Source organism: Populus euphratica, unplaced genomic scaffold (assembly GCF_000495115.2).
Source record: "Populus euphratica unplaced genomic scaffold, PopEup_1.0 scaffold111.1, whole genome shotgun sequence".
In the NCBI taxonomy this organism is placed as follows: domain Eukaryota; kingdom Viridiplantae; phylum Streptophyta; class Magnoliopsida; order Malpighiales; family Salicaceae; genus Populus; species Populus euphratica.
The window spans coordinates 1,564,205-1,579,811 of record NW_011499877.1 but is presented as its reverse complement, the minus strand read 5'-3'; the positions used below and the strand labels follow the sequence as shown (position 1 = coordinate 1,579,811).

The following is a 15,607-nucleotide window of genomic DNA, read 5'->3' as shown; positions in this document are numbered from 1 at the left end:
TGAATTTTTTATACAAGAAAGCTGAGATAATTTTCTACAACTTTCATGTTTTCGAGTGGCTCCAATTTTGACGTTATCAATGATGTTTTGGGCAGACAAGAGAAGATAAAGATTGTCACTAAGTTAAGAGTTGGTCACCCACTCATCAATTAGTCATCAAATCAATAATTCCCAATTTTGGCCTATAAATAAGGCATTTGTCATGCATTTAGGCAGTCAACAAGCCATATTAGTAGCCCGATTGTAAGATTAAGATAACCTCATACATAAGAAATTGAATAAATAATGGAGGTCAACTATTAAATAAATTAAATGATGGAAGATGAAACTAAAAAAAATCAATTGAAATTAAAAAAAAAACTAGGCAACCTGAGTTAACTTGAACAACTCGCAATCTAGCACACAAGATCGAAATAACCCCATGGAAAGGAAAGCAAAAAAAATCATGAAGCTTAAGGCCAAATAACCTAATGTTGAAAGATAGAATTAAATTAAAAAAAATCTTAAAAAACCAAATTCAAATCACAAAGCAAAAATCTCAACCTTCCAAATATTGATGGATTAAATTGAAAAAACAATCAATAAAAAAAATAGCAATCAAAAGAATGAAAACTAAATTTGATATAAAAATTAAATTAAATAAAAAAATAAAAGATAAAATTGAAAAATAAAAAATCAAGAAAGGCATAAAAACATAAAATAACAATCAAAAGATTGATAACCAGAGTAGATAAAAAAAATTAAATGAAGTCAAATATTGAGGAGATGGAATTGAAAAATAAAATAAATTTTTAAAAAATTTAACAAATAAATAATAATTAAAAGAAAAGAAACTAAAATTGATATAATACAAATTAAAATGACATATTTAATATTTGAAAAAACGAACACCAAACTCAAAAGAGGAAGAAGATAAAATAATTAATATGAGCTATATTATTATTTTTTTACCTACATATGCCCTCATTATCTAGAAGATCTTGTTATGTCTCTCCTAATAGTATTATAAAAGTTAGTATTTGGTTATCGAAAAATGTTTTATGTAATGTCTAAAAATAGTTTGAAAAAGCAAACACCAAACTCAAAAAAAGAAGAGGGAGAAGATAAAATAATTAATATGAGCTATATTATTACTTTTTTACCTACATATGCCTCATTATCTAGAAGAGCTTGTTATGTCTTTCCTAATACTATTATAAAAGTTAGTATTTGGTTATCGAGAAATGTTTTATGTAATGTCTAAAAATAGTGAAAGTTGTTTATATGTTAGGGTGTGATACAGTGTTAGTTATTTTTTATTATTTAATGATATTTTATATTTATCAAAATACTAACTTGTTTTTTTTGTTAATTTAATTATAGCTAAAACAACTATAATGAAAATAATAAAAAACATTTAGATGTTAATCTTAAACATTTTATTTTTAAAAATAATTTAGTTATTGTACCATTTTTTTAAAATAAATAACTAATTTATTCAAAATCAATTTAATAATAACTAATAAATCTTAATAAAAAACTGTGATGCTCTAATAAGAAGAAGCTTAATGATTTTTTTTTTATTTTTTTTTGTGGAAAGGAGCTTAATGATTTTTTTTTATTTTTTTTTGTGGAAAGGAAAATGACATCAATATATACTCCAACACACGGTGTTATGTAATTGTGTGTGGTAAAACACCAGTGCCTCTTAGTTTTTTTTTTTTCCTTAATAATGCAGCAATTAAGTCCATGTATGCAGCAAAACACTTTTAAAAAGTAAATGTAAATTTTAATCGTAACTAATACAATTACATTAAATCTTGTCCTTTTCTTATACTTCAAACTTCTCTTTGTGCACAAGTAAAGACAACCGCTTATTTTCCTGAATGAAACATGTTTATCGCCAATTTTTATAGTATTGAACTTCTTTACAAAATATTTAGAATTTCATGAATTGAATTTAAAAATTTAAATGAAATTTCATAAATGTTAAAAATTAAATCTCTAAAAATATTATAAAAATAATTTAGAGGTCAACCCCTTTGATTTACAATTTTAAAAAGAAAAAAATTAATATTTCTAAAATACCCATCTAGCCTTAAAAAAAGGATTTTTAAAGAAATAAATTAAAGATAATGAGAAAAATATATATAAAAAAATGAGTTGAATTTTATTTTTTAAACATGTGAAATTAATTAATTAATTAATTAAATTTAAATTAAATATTTTATTTAAATTCAATTATAATAAAGAATTGATTCTATATAATCCGTTTATTAATCACATACACATGCCTTCCCTTTTCATACCTATAATTACAAAATCTATATTAATCTATAGTTTTTTTTAATTTGAAACTTAAACTGATACAAAACAAAAAATGTTTTGTTTGATTTAATTAAAATTAGGTTAGCCTAATTAAAACCTAATATTTAACTAATTTATTATTTTATTAATTTTTTTTCAAATTTGTTTTTATATATTTTTTCAAATTAATTTTTTTTTACTTGTAACCTAAACCTTGACATATAAAATTGTAGGAGGATATGTAGAAATGTATTTGAAATTGTGTTTTTTAAAAATTTAAAATTTTTATATTTTTAAACTGGGGTAAATATAAAAATTATTTTTGAAAAATAAAAAATATTATTTAAATATATTTATAAATAAAACGTACTTTAAAAATTAACAATTTCAATGCTTCCAAACACATGCTCATACCAAACATTCTTTCACCCTGAAATTAAAAAAAGAAAAAAAGAGAAGGATTACACAGTTTTATCCTGTAAAGTAAATCGAAAGTGTGGGTGCTAAACAATATTATGAATACCCTTAATTACTCAATTTCCTCGTCAAAACCCGTCCTCTTTCCCTTTCTCCTTCTTACTCACCCACCCTCTCCCTAGATTTCGTCGCCGACCCCGTCACCGTCACCGGAACCCCCTAGTGAAATCCCTTCTTTATCCCTACGCATTTCCAAGTAAGTCTCTCTCTTTTTAACTCTATGCTCACGCCTTTTGTACATTTTTACATGCATCCGTTCTTTTCGTAACAAACCCATTCAAATTTCCATGGGGAATAGAAAACGCCCACCAAACTTTATCACCAAACACCCTCCCTCGCCGTCTCCCGCGGCGGCGTCGGAAGAACCCGTCCATCCGAATTCGGTTACTCCAGAATCGGACGGTTCAACGATCAAGCAAGAGTGCGGCCGCGCCTTGAATGCGCTACGTCGCGGAAACCACATGAAAGCCCTGCGTATCATGAAGGATTCGTGTGCTAAACACGGCGGCGACGCCTTAATCCACCGTGTTCACGGTACGGTGTGTGTTAAAGTTTCTTCGATAATCGATGACCCTAACAGTAAACAGCGGCACTTAAAGAACGCAATTGATGCTGCTCGTAGAGCGGCGGAATTGTCTCCGAATTCGATCGAATTCGCTCATTTCTATGCGAATTTGCTCTACGAGGCGGCCAGTGATGGGAAAGAGTATGAAGAGGTAATGAAAGAGTGTGATCGTGCTTTGAAAATCGAGAATCCTATTGATCCTGCGAAGGAGAGTTTGCAGGAGGAGAGTCAGCAGAAGATAGCTACAGCGGAAGGGAGGATCGCTCATGTGCAAGGTGAGTTGAAAAACTTGCAACACAAGTCCAACATTGCTTCGATCTCTACTTGGATGAAGAATTTGGGGACTGGTGAAGAGATTAGGTTAATACCTATAAGAAGAGCTACTGAAGATCCAATGGAAGTTAGGCTGGTGCAAACCAGGCGGCCGAATGAGATAAAGAAAGCTACTAAGACGCAGGAAGAGAGGAGGAAAGAGATCGAAGTCAGGGTTGCTGCTGCCAGGTTGTTGCAGCAGCAGAAGTCGGAGATGGGTTTGGGACAGAGTGAGGGAGAGAGGAGTGATCAAGGAGTGGCGGTAACGCCAGGGAGTGATAGGAGAGGAGAGAGGAGGAAATGTGGGAGTAATGCGAGGAAGAATGGGACTAACACTGAGAGAAAGGACTGGGTTCGGTCCTATTGGAATTCGATGACCTTGGAAATGAAGAGGGAGTTGTTGAAAATTAAGGTCAGTGATTTGAAGGGTTATTTTTGGTCATCCAAGGATGGAGTGGCCAGTGACGTTTTGAATGAGTTGTTGGCTTACGGCTTGGAGAATAAGAGCTGGGGGTTTTGGGTGTGTTGTCGATGCAATGAAAAGTTTGTGGACGCAGATAGTCATTTACATCATGTTGTGCAAGAGCACATGGGGAGTCTTATGCCGAAGATGCAGGAAGTTTTACCTCAGAGTGCAGACAATGAGTGGATTGAGATGATTCTTAATAGCTCCTGGAAACCATTAGACATTTCCTCTGCGGTTAAGATGCCCTGGAATCAAGGGAAATGCCATAATGGAGAGCTTGGTGAGGATTTTTGCTCAGAGTACCATAATGAGGACAGTGATGATTTTTTCAAAGATGCACGGGATTCTTCTCCAGATAAGGAAAATTTGAGGGATGGTTATAACAGTTGTCCTGTGAGCAGTAGCAACTCTGACAAAGTTTACAATATTGAAGGTAAAGAAATTGATGGGAACCAGTCGTCTATTGCATACACTATTGATAGCTGGCCAATATCAGAGGATTCTGAGCGAGCGAAGCTCCTCAAAAAAATTCATGATGTATTTCAGGCACTTATTGGACATAAATATCTTGCTGCAAGCCATCTTAATAAGGTGATACAATTAACAATGGATGAACTACAGAATCTTGCTTCTGGTTCTCGGCTTCTGAACCGTGGTGTGGACCAGACACCCAATTGCATTTGCTTTCTGGGAGCATCCCAACTCAAAAAGATCCTTAAATTCTTACAGGAAATATCTCATTACTGTGGTTTGGGCAGGTCTCCCGAGAAAAGTATTGTTGTAGATGGCTCAAATTCTGGTGCTAAAGGTCCTGAAATTAAAGAGGAGATTGTTCTAAATGGTGATGAGCCTTGTCTCTGCTTGGATGAACGTTTATTGTCATTGGAATATGCTCCTAGCACATGTCCTGACAATGATGCCACCACAGCAACTTCGACTATTGCTGCCTATGGAAATGGGGTTCAACCTGACGCTGATGCTTTGCTATCATGGATATTTGCAGGCCTTTCTAGTGGAGAGCAATTGCAATCATGGATCCGTACAAAAGAAGAGAAAATGCATCAAGGTATGGAAATTCTCCAGACTCTTGAGAAAGAGTTTTACCATCTGCAGAGCCTTTGTGAGAGGAAATGTGAACATTTAGGCTATGAGCAAGCGTTGCAGGCTGTGGAGGATCTCTGTCTTGAAGAAGGTAAGAAGAGGGAGACTGACATGCTTGTTGAACATAGAAGCTATGATTCTGTTCTTAGGCAGCGGAGAGAGCAGCTTGTTGAGAATGAGCATGATGCGCCGTTCATTAGCAGTAGATTTGAGTTAGATGCTATATTAAATGTGTTAAAAGAAGCAGATACTCTGAATGCCAATCAATTCGGGTATGAGGATACTTATGGTGGGATAACTTCTCAGTTTTGTGACTTGGAATCTGGTGAAGATAGTAATTGGAGAACCAAGGACCACATGCATCAAGTAGAAACTTGCATAGAAATTGCTATCCAGCGACAGAAAGAACACTTGTCAATAGAGGTCAGTATGTTAGTTCTAGAACCACTTGTTTGGTAAAAAAGAAAATTGATAATGATCCTTGTGACTTTAAATCACCTTTATTGTTGCGCAGCTTAGCAAAATTGATGCCCAAATCATGCGGAATGTCTCTGGAATGCAGCAGTTGGAACTCAAGCTCGAGTCAGTTTCTGCCCTTGATTATCGATCAATCTTGCTACCCTTAGTGAAGTCCTACATGAGGGTTTGTATTGAGCAGTGATAAATAGGGTGTTTCTCATCTCTTGTGGTTGTAACTTTGCATATTATCTCATGCTAATCTCTCTTTTCCAGGCACACTTAGAGGATCTAGCCGAGAAGGATGCCACAGAGAAGTCTGATGCTGCAAGAGAAGCATTTTTGGCGGAGCTTGCCCTTGATTCTAAGAAGGGTACCCAAGGACGTAGTGATAATTCAAGAAATACAATAGAGAAGGGGAAGGATAAGAGAAAGAACAAAGAGTACAAGAAAACCAAGGACTCAAAGGTTTCTAATTTGTTTTTTTGGTTGTTTTTCTTTCTCTGCTGGCTTCTGACTTCGTAGAAGACATAGGCACAGTCCATTGTCCCAGTCTAATGTGTTTTACTTTGTAGGTTATTGCTGCTAGCGAGCAGCAATTGCTTCAGGATGCGACTAATGGGAGGGGGTATGCCTATCTATTTGTGGTGCTTTGCACTTCTATATTTCTGTTTCTACGATAAGTGCTTTCATTTTAATTTGTGCCATTTTGTTGTAAATGCAAATAAGTAATGCATACTACTTGTTTTTATAATGTTTTATTCATTCCTCTCTGCAGTTCCTTTCCAGATGCATCTGATGGCAACTATCCAGATTCTCAGAGTCATCTTTCTGTAAGCGATGATGATTTGAAACAACAGGAAGAGGAATTTAGATGGAAAATTGAGATTGAAGAGGAGGAAAGAATGCTAGAAAAATCTTTAGAGTATCAAAGACGAATAGAGAATGAAGCCAAACAGAAGCATCTTGCTGAGCAACAGCACAAGAAATCTAATCTAACTTTTCCAGAGAATTTGTCTGGGGGACTACACGATTATTGCTTTGATCCTGCTGCTGCTGATTCCCGTGAGCCATTGGTAAGCATTAGTTTGAGATTTATTTGTTCAAGATATTGTAAAGGGATTGAGAACCAGTGTTAGGTTCATATCCATTGGAAATGCGCTTCTTGAATAGAGAAACAGAGGTTATTCTAAGAGTTTGAATGCCGTGTTTGAAAAATTCCTATGAAATGCCAAATGTAATCTTATCAAATTTCACTTTCAGGAGCAGTTGACGCAGAAGAGGGGGTTGCCCAACAATTTAGAAGGCATGTCCATGACAACAGCCAGTGGTGGGATAGCATTATATTATAAAGTTTCTGAATGAGACTGGGGTTGGCTGTAATGTTTTTAAATGATTTTCGTTTTCTTTATTTCGCAGAGCTATCTACTGGAGGAAGTGTGGAGCGTGGTACTTCTGATCGACGGCCAGGAAGGAGAAGTAGGCGGCAGAAGAGTTCCTCTCGATCTTCTGATGGAAAAAATCAACCCATGTTATCTGAAACAGAAAATACTGAAATCGGAAGCAGTATGTGCTTATCCCCTTTGATTATTATTTTTTTATTCTTAATCAGGTGCTATTATGCATGGAAGCATGCATTTACAATGGATTTTAATCTTTTAAATTGCTTTAATCATGGTTGTGGATTTAAGATTACCCAAAGTGGATGACACATTAATTTTTTTTTTCCATCTAATTTATGGTGATATCTTTATTTCCTTCTACCTTTTTTACAATGTCACCTCACCCCATTGAAGCAGCAGCTTTAATCTGTCTATTTCTTTCTTAGATCATTTTATTGTTTACTCCAGCTTTTATTAAAATGACAATACATGGAATACTTCCTTGATGGCTATTGAAACTAAAATTTTAATCCCAAGACACGATACCCTTGGAACTATACTGATGGAATCTGCTACTAATTTTATGATTATTCAACACTTGCTTGATTATTCAACACTTGCTCATTGATAAAAGTTCGAACTCATTTACAAGAGAGTGATTCATTGAAAAACAAGGGCAAGAAAGTGCATCTACAAAATTTATTGAATGAAAAGACAATCTTCCAAATATTGCTCTATACAACTAAAGTTAATATAGAGTTTAAATCCACCTATTTAAAGTGGCAGAGAGAGGAATACTCTCCTTCAGAAGTCCTCTTGCTGCATTGCCTTGCTTGAGCCAAAGAATTGTTGAAGTAATTAAGGCTAGATTTTTCTTCCCTCTATTAGTTCTCTCCAAGCCCGCACTTCTCCTTAGTTGAGCCATTCAATAGATCCCTGGCATTGAAAAGACATGCTAGCAGAAAATCCAAGTGGTGCAAGAGGAAGTAGCGAACCACTTTTACAAAGAGAAGATGTTGTGGGTGTAGACCAAGATAATTACCCTTATTTTTAAATATGGTAATAGTAAAAAAAAAAAAATAGTGTTGATGGTGTGCTGTTCTCTTCCTGCATATCTCTTTGGAAAAATTGTTCATGACTCATGATATCATAAACAGACTAGGTTTAATTTCACATATAAAATTTGATTATGATAAACAGTATTGGTTTGTTGAATTAGGCTTATTGAGAGGTTTCTAGTTTGTTGGAGTGAAATCTGCATAACTTTATGGATTATTTGTCTGTTGTGCTAGATGTCTTCATCTGAATGTTAAGTGTAGTATACATTTTGCTTTTTAGTTGTTTAACATTCTCTTCTGCCCTTGCACTTTGCTGGGCTGGGATTTTTAATTATACTCTCCAAGATATAGTAGTTGTGTGATGATCGCTTTGGCCTCGCACTCTGCTTGCTTGCTTGCTTTGTACTAAGGACTTCCTTACATGCTTGTCAGCCATTATACCATGAGCAATTTTCTGGTTGATTATCTACATGTTGTACCTAATTTTATATGGTTTTCCATATGTTCAACCAGGTACTTCAAATTTGGGAGACAGTGCAACTAAGACACTGAGACAGTTAAAAGTAGAGGAGGAGGATGAGGAAAGGTTTCAAGCTGACCTTGAAAAAGCCATGCGCCAAAGCCTTGGTAAATTTCTTTTGATCATTTGCTTGCTTTCATTTTACTTCACTAGATTTTATGATTGTTAGCTATACCAACTAGATGAGCCTTAAGGGAACATGATATACTGTCTTCGTTGGATGCCCTTTGTCCCTTGAAACTCCACTTCTCTACCAATTGTGCTTTTCAATCTTCTTTGATTTTGTAGACTTCTATTTAAAGCTCAGATAACTTTTTATATAAGAGGATTTCTGCATCTAGGTTTAAACCCTGCAATTATATATATATATATAGACAGACACACACACACACACATTCTTTTGATAAAGGATATAAATCCTGTAATAGATTCTGAATTTATGTATTATGCTTCTTTAAGGTTTTTTAACATCATTGTATTCAGAAATTGTATAATTGCATATATTCAACTTTGTCACATGTATATACATGTCCCATTTTTTTATATATATATTTGTATATATATTCTTTTGATAAAGGATATAAATCCTGTAATAGATTCTGAATTTATGTATTATGCTTCTTTAAGGTTTTTTAACATCATTGTATTCAGAAATTGTATAATTGCATATATTCAACTTTGTCACATATATATACATGTCCCATTTTTTTTTATATATATTCTTTTGATAAAGGATATAAATCCTGTAATAGATTCTGAATTTATGTATTATCTATGCTTCTTTATGATTTTTTAACATCATTGTATTTCAGAAATGGTAGAATTGCATATATTCAACTTTGGCCCGCATATATAATTCTTATTCATCTAATTATTTTAATGGCAAGTTCAGCTTCCTGTGCCAAAAATAAAAATTTGCACTTTGTTTCTGTTTTAGTCAACTAAATCAAAAATTGGTGTCACATGTGGGTCAGTCTATCCCCAGGCGTTATTTGCCATGGAAGATATTGTTGTATTTGGTTCTGCCCCTGCCCATTTGGTTCAGGATATAATTTCTTTGAGAATAGAAACAAGATGTTCTAACAACAAAACCTAGAATTTTATGGAGAACTTCTATGTTCACCAGAATGGGTTCATCTACAAAACCTAGATTAGCTCTATGTATACAGGAGGAATGGTGTCTCCAGCAATCTATTTTAAGTGAATTTCTTTACTTCTTTCACATACATTTCACACACCACTACAAAAAGAAGGCCATAAGGCTTCCTCTGTTTATTGGGTTGATTGGCTTTGTCAAATAATCAAGATTATATGTTTTGTTTACTTACCTAATTATTTGCTGAAAAGAGAATGGTTTCACATTTAATTTGCCCCCCTGGTTGGGTTTCTGGGTATGCTACTAGTCACACTAGGGAGCTGGGATGTGAGTTACTTGATTAATTAAAAAAATGATTTTCTGAACTCAACCGTGCATTTGTAATTTTTGCTAGCTTATGTAAAATAATAGTTATTATTATGTTAGGGTATGTGTTGGCACTGTACCAGTCAGGTTTAGAAAATTATGTGTGGCTTTATTCTGAGGTGGGCACTATGAGCATCGAGGTCAAACAAATATTTTATTCATATGATGTGATTTTGCAATATTGTCTTACTCAATATCTAGCCATCCCTCATCTTACTGAATCAGAATCTCGAATGGGTTCTGACCTAGTCTTTAGATCAGTTGTTTGAGTTTAGTTGAATCATGCCAGGTAGCATTTTCCTTAGGCAAATGAATGAATTTACCATCATGTTCAGTGCATCTTTTCCTTTCCCTAATCTCTGAAGTGAAGTTAAAAACGTAATTTGTATCCATTTATTTGAAACTCTATTTAATCTATTTGCATTGATTTTCCAGACACATTTCAAGCAAATCAGAAGATACCAATGATGTCAAGTTTGAAGCAAACAATTTCTTGTGAACTTGGTGATTCTGGTGCTTCACCATATGAAGTAGCAACTGTAAATGTGGATGGAACTGATGTATTTGGCACTGGCTTGAAGAATGATATTGGTGATTACAATTGTTTTCTGAATGTTATCATACAGGTATTTTGAGCACAATGCCATCTCTGCTGTTTAACTATTCTATTTATATATGCTTTTCATTGCTATTTCACCATTTAATCTGCGCTTTTCATTTCACTATCCAGTGCCTAACTGTTTCTAGTTACTTCTTTTATAACTTCAGTCCTTGTGGCATTTAAGACGGTTTCGAGATGAGTTCTTGAGTAGATCACGATCAGAGCATGTTCATGTGGGAGATCCATGTGTTGTTTGTGCCTTGTATGATATTCTTACTGCTATGAGCATTGTATCCATGGATACACGAAGAGAAGCAGTTGCTCCAACATCATTGAGGATAGCTTTGAGCAACTTGTACCCTAACAGTAATTTCTTCCAGGAGGTAATTTTTAAGAACTGTGTTTGGCCCCTATGGTTTTCATAACTTTTTACTTAACTGTGATTTTTCATCACTCACCCTTTACAATGCAAGAATTTGTATATGAGGATGTCTTTGCTGAGTTAGTTGGAATTGAATTTACAGGGACAGATGAATGACGCATCTGAAGTTTTGGCTGTGATATTTGACTGCCTTCATCGAGCATTTACCTTTGGTTTGCATGGTACTGATTCTGAGGCAGTGGAACACAGTGGCATGGAGTCTTGGGAATGTTCAAAAAAGAATGCTTGTATAGTGCACTCTCTTTTTGGAATGGACATTTCAGAACAAATGAATTGCCAGAGTTGTGGTGTGGAGTCTAGACACCTGAAGTACAGTGCTTTCTTTCATAATATAAATGCCAGTGCCCTCCGAGCAATGAAGGTACATGTTGCTGCTAAACAAATTTTATGCAACCATTTATTTCTCGTTACTTTGGTTTTTTTATTTCAATTTATATGGTGTATTAATTTACTTTACCCCTTGAATATTTTTTTCTCTTTCCTTCCAGGTCATGTGTGCTGAAAGCTCTTTTGATGAGCTTTTAAATCTTGTCGAAATGAATCACCAGTTAGCTTGTGATACTGAGGCTGGTGGTTGTGGGAAGCCCAATTACACCCATCATATTCTTTCAACTCCGCCACATGTTTTTACAACAGGTGAATGTTTTTCTGAATTGTTTAGAGATTTTTGCTTAGTGAGAGTGGCACACTCTTTTAGAAACCCAAAATTATGTACATCTTTGTCCTGCAGTTCTGGGCTGGCAGAAAACCTGTGAAAGCATTGATGATATAACAGCAACATTGACAGCTCTAAATACTGAGATAGATATCAGTGTTTTTTATCGTGGTCTGGATCCAAAGAACATTCGTAGCTTGGTTTCAGTGGTACGTAAAGTTGACAGACCATTTATCATAGCTTGGATTCAGTCATACATAAATTTGACTGACCATTTATCATGTTATCTTGATGGAGATATTGATATTCAAGACTTTACATATGCAGTTAATTAGGAAAGATTGGTTTGGTTGTTCTGTTAAATCATGCCCGAAGGAAGGATGAGTTTTTTATACTAGTGTGAAAGATAAGTACTCAAAAATACTAAAAGTGACAACATGCAAGCACCAGTTTGCTAGAGACAACAGGAGAAAGATATAAAAATCAAATGCATCAACTGAAACATGGGAAACCTTGAGGTTGTAGTTGTTGAAAATTTCATAACTTGTGGAAAAATTTAACTAGAAAGCACAACTGTGGAAAACATGTTTACCAATTAAAAATGTTCTCTGATTTTTTGAAAACAAGTATTTTATACTTTTTGAGTTTCATCGTTAAATGAAAACTACAAAGAGTCACTTCACAAAATTTTCTGCTTTTAAACGAAGGGCCCTGTATTCATCAATTTCTTTTTTTTTCTCCTTTCTTTTGTTGTCTTAAATGCAAACCAAAGGAGGCCTTGTTTTCTATTTTAGAAAACTAATGTTTAGTAAATGTGTCATGTTATTTTTCCATGGAGAAATATTTTCAAAATACAGATGAATTAGAAAGCTGTTTTCTGAAAGCAAATACACCCTAAGTGTTTGATTAGGAAGATAGATGTGGCTCATCAACTAAAAAAAGAAACAAAATGACTATATGCAAGCTGTGCATTTTTATGGCAGCTCAAGAAGGAATCAAATTAAACTCTTTATTGGGAACACTGGAGAAAATTCTATAGGGGGGGGGGTATTAGAAGAGCAGTAATTGTTTTTTTATTTTTATACTGGAATATTCTTGCTACTTCTGCTTATTTCTGGATGTCTGATTTAGTCATTGGTTGCTGGGATATGAATTTGTACTATAATCATTCCTCATGATCCTTGTATCATCAGGTGTGCTACTATGGGCAACATTATCATTGCTTTGCCTATAGTCAAGATCATGATCAATGGATTATGTATGATGACAAGACTGTTAAGGTACTTCTTGATTTGTGTCTGGCCATTGTTTTATCTGCTATCTTGTCTTACAATTTATTGTTTGATTAATAGGTAATTGGTAGCTGGACTGATGTTCTTACCATGTGTGAAAAAGGACACTTGCAACCTCAGGTTCTATTCTTTGAAGCTGGAAACTAGTGATTTTGGAGGAATTTGTGGAATTATTTGTTGACCCCGAGAGCATCAAGTTTACCATGGCTTGCCATTTTTGTAGTGAGGAGTTGTTTATAGTAATATAATGCAATTGAACCCGATACTGCAGCATTGGTTTTGAAAACAATAAGTTTTTGACAGGAGAGACGCGGCATGTAATCAACAGTCTTATGATACAGTCGGCGGTTTTTGTAGGGAAAACGTAATTTGTGCAGGGAAAAACCATGTATACTTTTGTGCAGGGAAAAACCATGTATCAAGAGAGATTTTCTTTTACATGAAGAATAGGTTAACAGAAGAGCTTGAAGGGTACTTTTTGGCACCCTTGAATCTGAATATTTTTGTCAGGGTAATTTGGGTTTCTGTCCATGGAATTTTCGCATGGGATGGTGGCTTGGTACATGAAGAGCAGTAATTGCTTGGTTGCTGGGAGCATATGCATTGAAGAACCCATATGATACCATAATGCAGTGGCTAATACTGTCCAGTTGTGGGCAGAAGCATATATTGTGAAAGTTGTAAGCGGGGAATTTCTGGTAGATGTAGTTTTTCCCTTTTTTTCAAAAATTAGGATTCCCCTTTGAAGAGTTCTTGTATAGATCACATCTTGATCCTAGCTTCAACACTAAATCTGCCGCTTATGGTTATTGTTTATGACCTGCATAATGCATGATGTGCTATGATGCTGAATTTTCTATTGCTGATTTTTGTTTTTAGATACCTTGCTGGATATAACTTGCACCAATATATATATTATATATATATGATGATAAATGCTGCCAGAAACTTGGCCGAGCACGACTCAATCTTGCTGTGATCTGATGGAATTTATACTTTCTGAATTCATAAGATTCCGCGTAGTCTCTCTCGATCTCTTCTTTATTTATGGAGATTCTGCTGCAGTAGAGGATTGAACTCTTTTTGTGCTCTGGTGTGTTTTAACTTGTAATACTCTCTTTCTGGAATGTATTTGTGACTTATGGATGTGATTTTTTATGGATGTGATGACAACTATGTTTTTCATGTGTATTAGATTTTTTTTTTTTTTTGTAGTTTTCTTGTGTAAATGTATATATTTAATATTTTTTAAGAAATTGATTGAATGATTCATAATTAGAAAATACAAATGTTATATATATATATATATAGGAACTCCTTAAAAGTTATCTTCATAGACTTTGTATATTTTTCTTAAGCTTAGTTAAAAATTTAAAAAGCATTCATGTATTTCATGCCTTCGAAAAATTAGAAATTGAGTTTCAATTTTTCTTGCAATGTATGTAAATAATTATTTTAATTAAAGAAATTATATTGTCATTTTTATTTAAAACTAAAGTTATTTAAAATATATAATGATGATGAATATAATCAAATAAAATTAAAGATATTATCAATCTCAATCTAAATTAATTTTAATTTTTTTTCTTTATCAATAAAAAAAAAAGATAGAGTCATCATTTAGTATTTTGATCATTAAAAATTTAAATTGGTTTTAGAGTTTGGATAAAATAACTAATTGTGTATTGTGTATATGGAGAAAATATCACTCCTAGTATATCTTACTTAACATAAGTTACATTATTTATTTATTGGAGTCATGTTTTTATTTATTGGTTTGTTTAAAGTTTAAAAAATATTTTTCTTAGTAAATTTTTTTTTATTTTATCATGCTAAAACCTAATCATTTTAAAGCCTAAAAAATTAAAGGTGCATTCTTGTCAATTCATTTAGTTTAATATCAGGAATATCTATTATATTGTAAAATTCATACCCAAAATATTAATTAACCAAATTGATTTTTATGGTGTTTTTTTTTTATTTTAAATTTTGATAAAATTCTAATGAATACTCACAAATTTTTTGTGATACTCATCAATTGGTTTTTTTTTTTCAAAGTAGGATAAGAATGCAATTTTTATTTTTTATAAGATACGCATGAAAGAAAAAAATTATAATTTGACCTTATACACACAAATAAAAAGTATTTTTATATTCTTTCTAAATAAAGAATTTTTTTTATTTTTTTTATCTTTTTTGAAATTTTGAAGAAAAAGTAGGTATCTTTAATATCAGGTTAATATCTTATATTGTAAGTCTAATGCCTCAATATTAAGTGAAATGGTTGGAAAAATATGCAAGGGACCTATAAAAAATTTTAAAATGGTCCTTTAAATTTTTTTAGAATTTTTTGGAAATTATTTGGAGTCTATTTAGCAAAAACACAAAAATAAAAAAAAATATTGCTGAAAATAAATTAGTATGGTAAAAAAATAAAAAAAAATAAATATTGCTGAAAATAAATTAGTATGGTGTGTTTGCAAAATACACCTTTAACAAAAAATCAGAAACTAAAACAATGTTTTTAGACCG

General features: G+C 33.2%; 1 protein-coding gene across 2 annotated transcripts; it reads left to right on the top strand.

Annotated features, from left to right (window-relative positions):
* Positions 1 to 2,758: 2,758 nt before the first annotated feature.
* LOC105128635 (uncharacterized) lies at positions 2,759 to 13,957 on the top strand. 2 transcript variants are annotated; one of them, XM_011030394.1, is made up of 15 exons: positions 2,759 to 5,630; positions 5,722 to 5,850; positions 5,940 to 6,131; positions 6,239 to 6,291; positions 6,442 to 6,739; positions 6,933 to 6,993; positions 7,083 to 7,229; positions 8,617 to 8,730; positions 10,521 to 10,711; positions 10,854 to 11,069; positions 11,211 to 11,489; positions 11,617 to 11,764; positions 11,859 to 11,992; positions 12,977 to 13,063; positions 13,136 to 13,957. In XM_011030394.1, the coding sequence occupies exons 1-15, from the start codon at positions 3,051 to 3,053 to the stop codon at positions 13,220 to 13,222; spliced, it is 4,716 nt and encodes a 1,571-aa protein (XP_011028696.1). In that variant the 5' UTR covers positions 2,759 to 3,050; the 3' UTR covers positions 13,223 to 13,957. The 2 variants fall into 2 exon arrangements, with proteins under 2 accessions (XP_011028696.1, XP_011028695.1); XM_011030393.1 differs by having other exon boundaries at positions 6,927 to 6,993.
* The last annotated feature ends 1,650 nt before the right edge of the window (positions 13,958 to 15,607 follow it).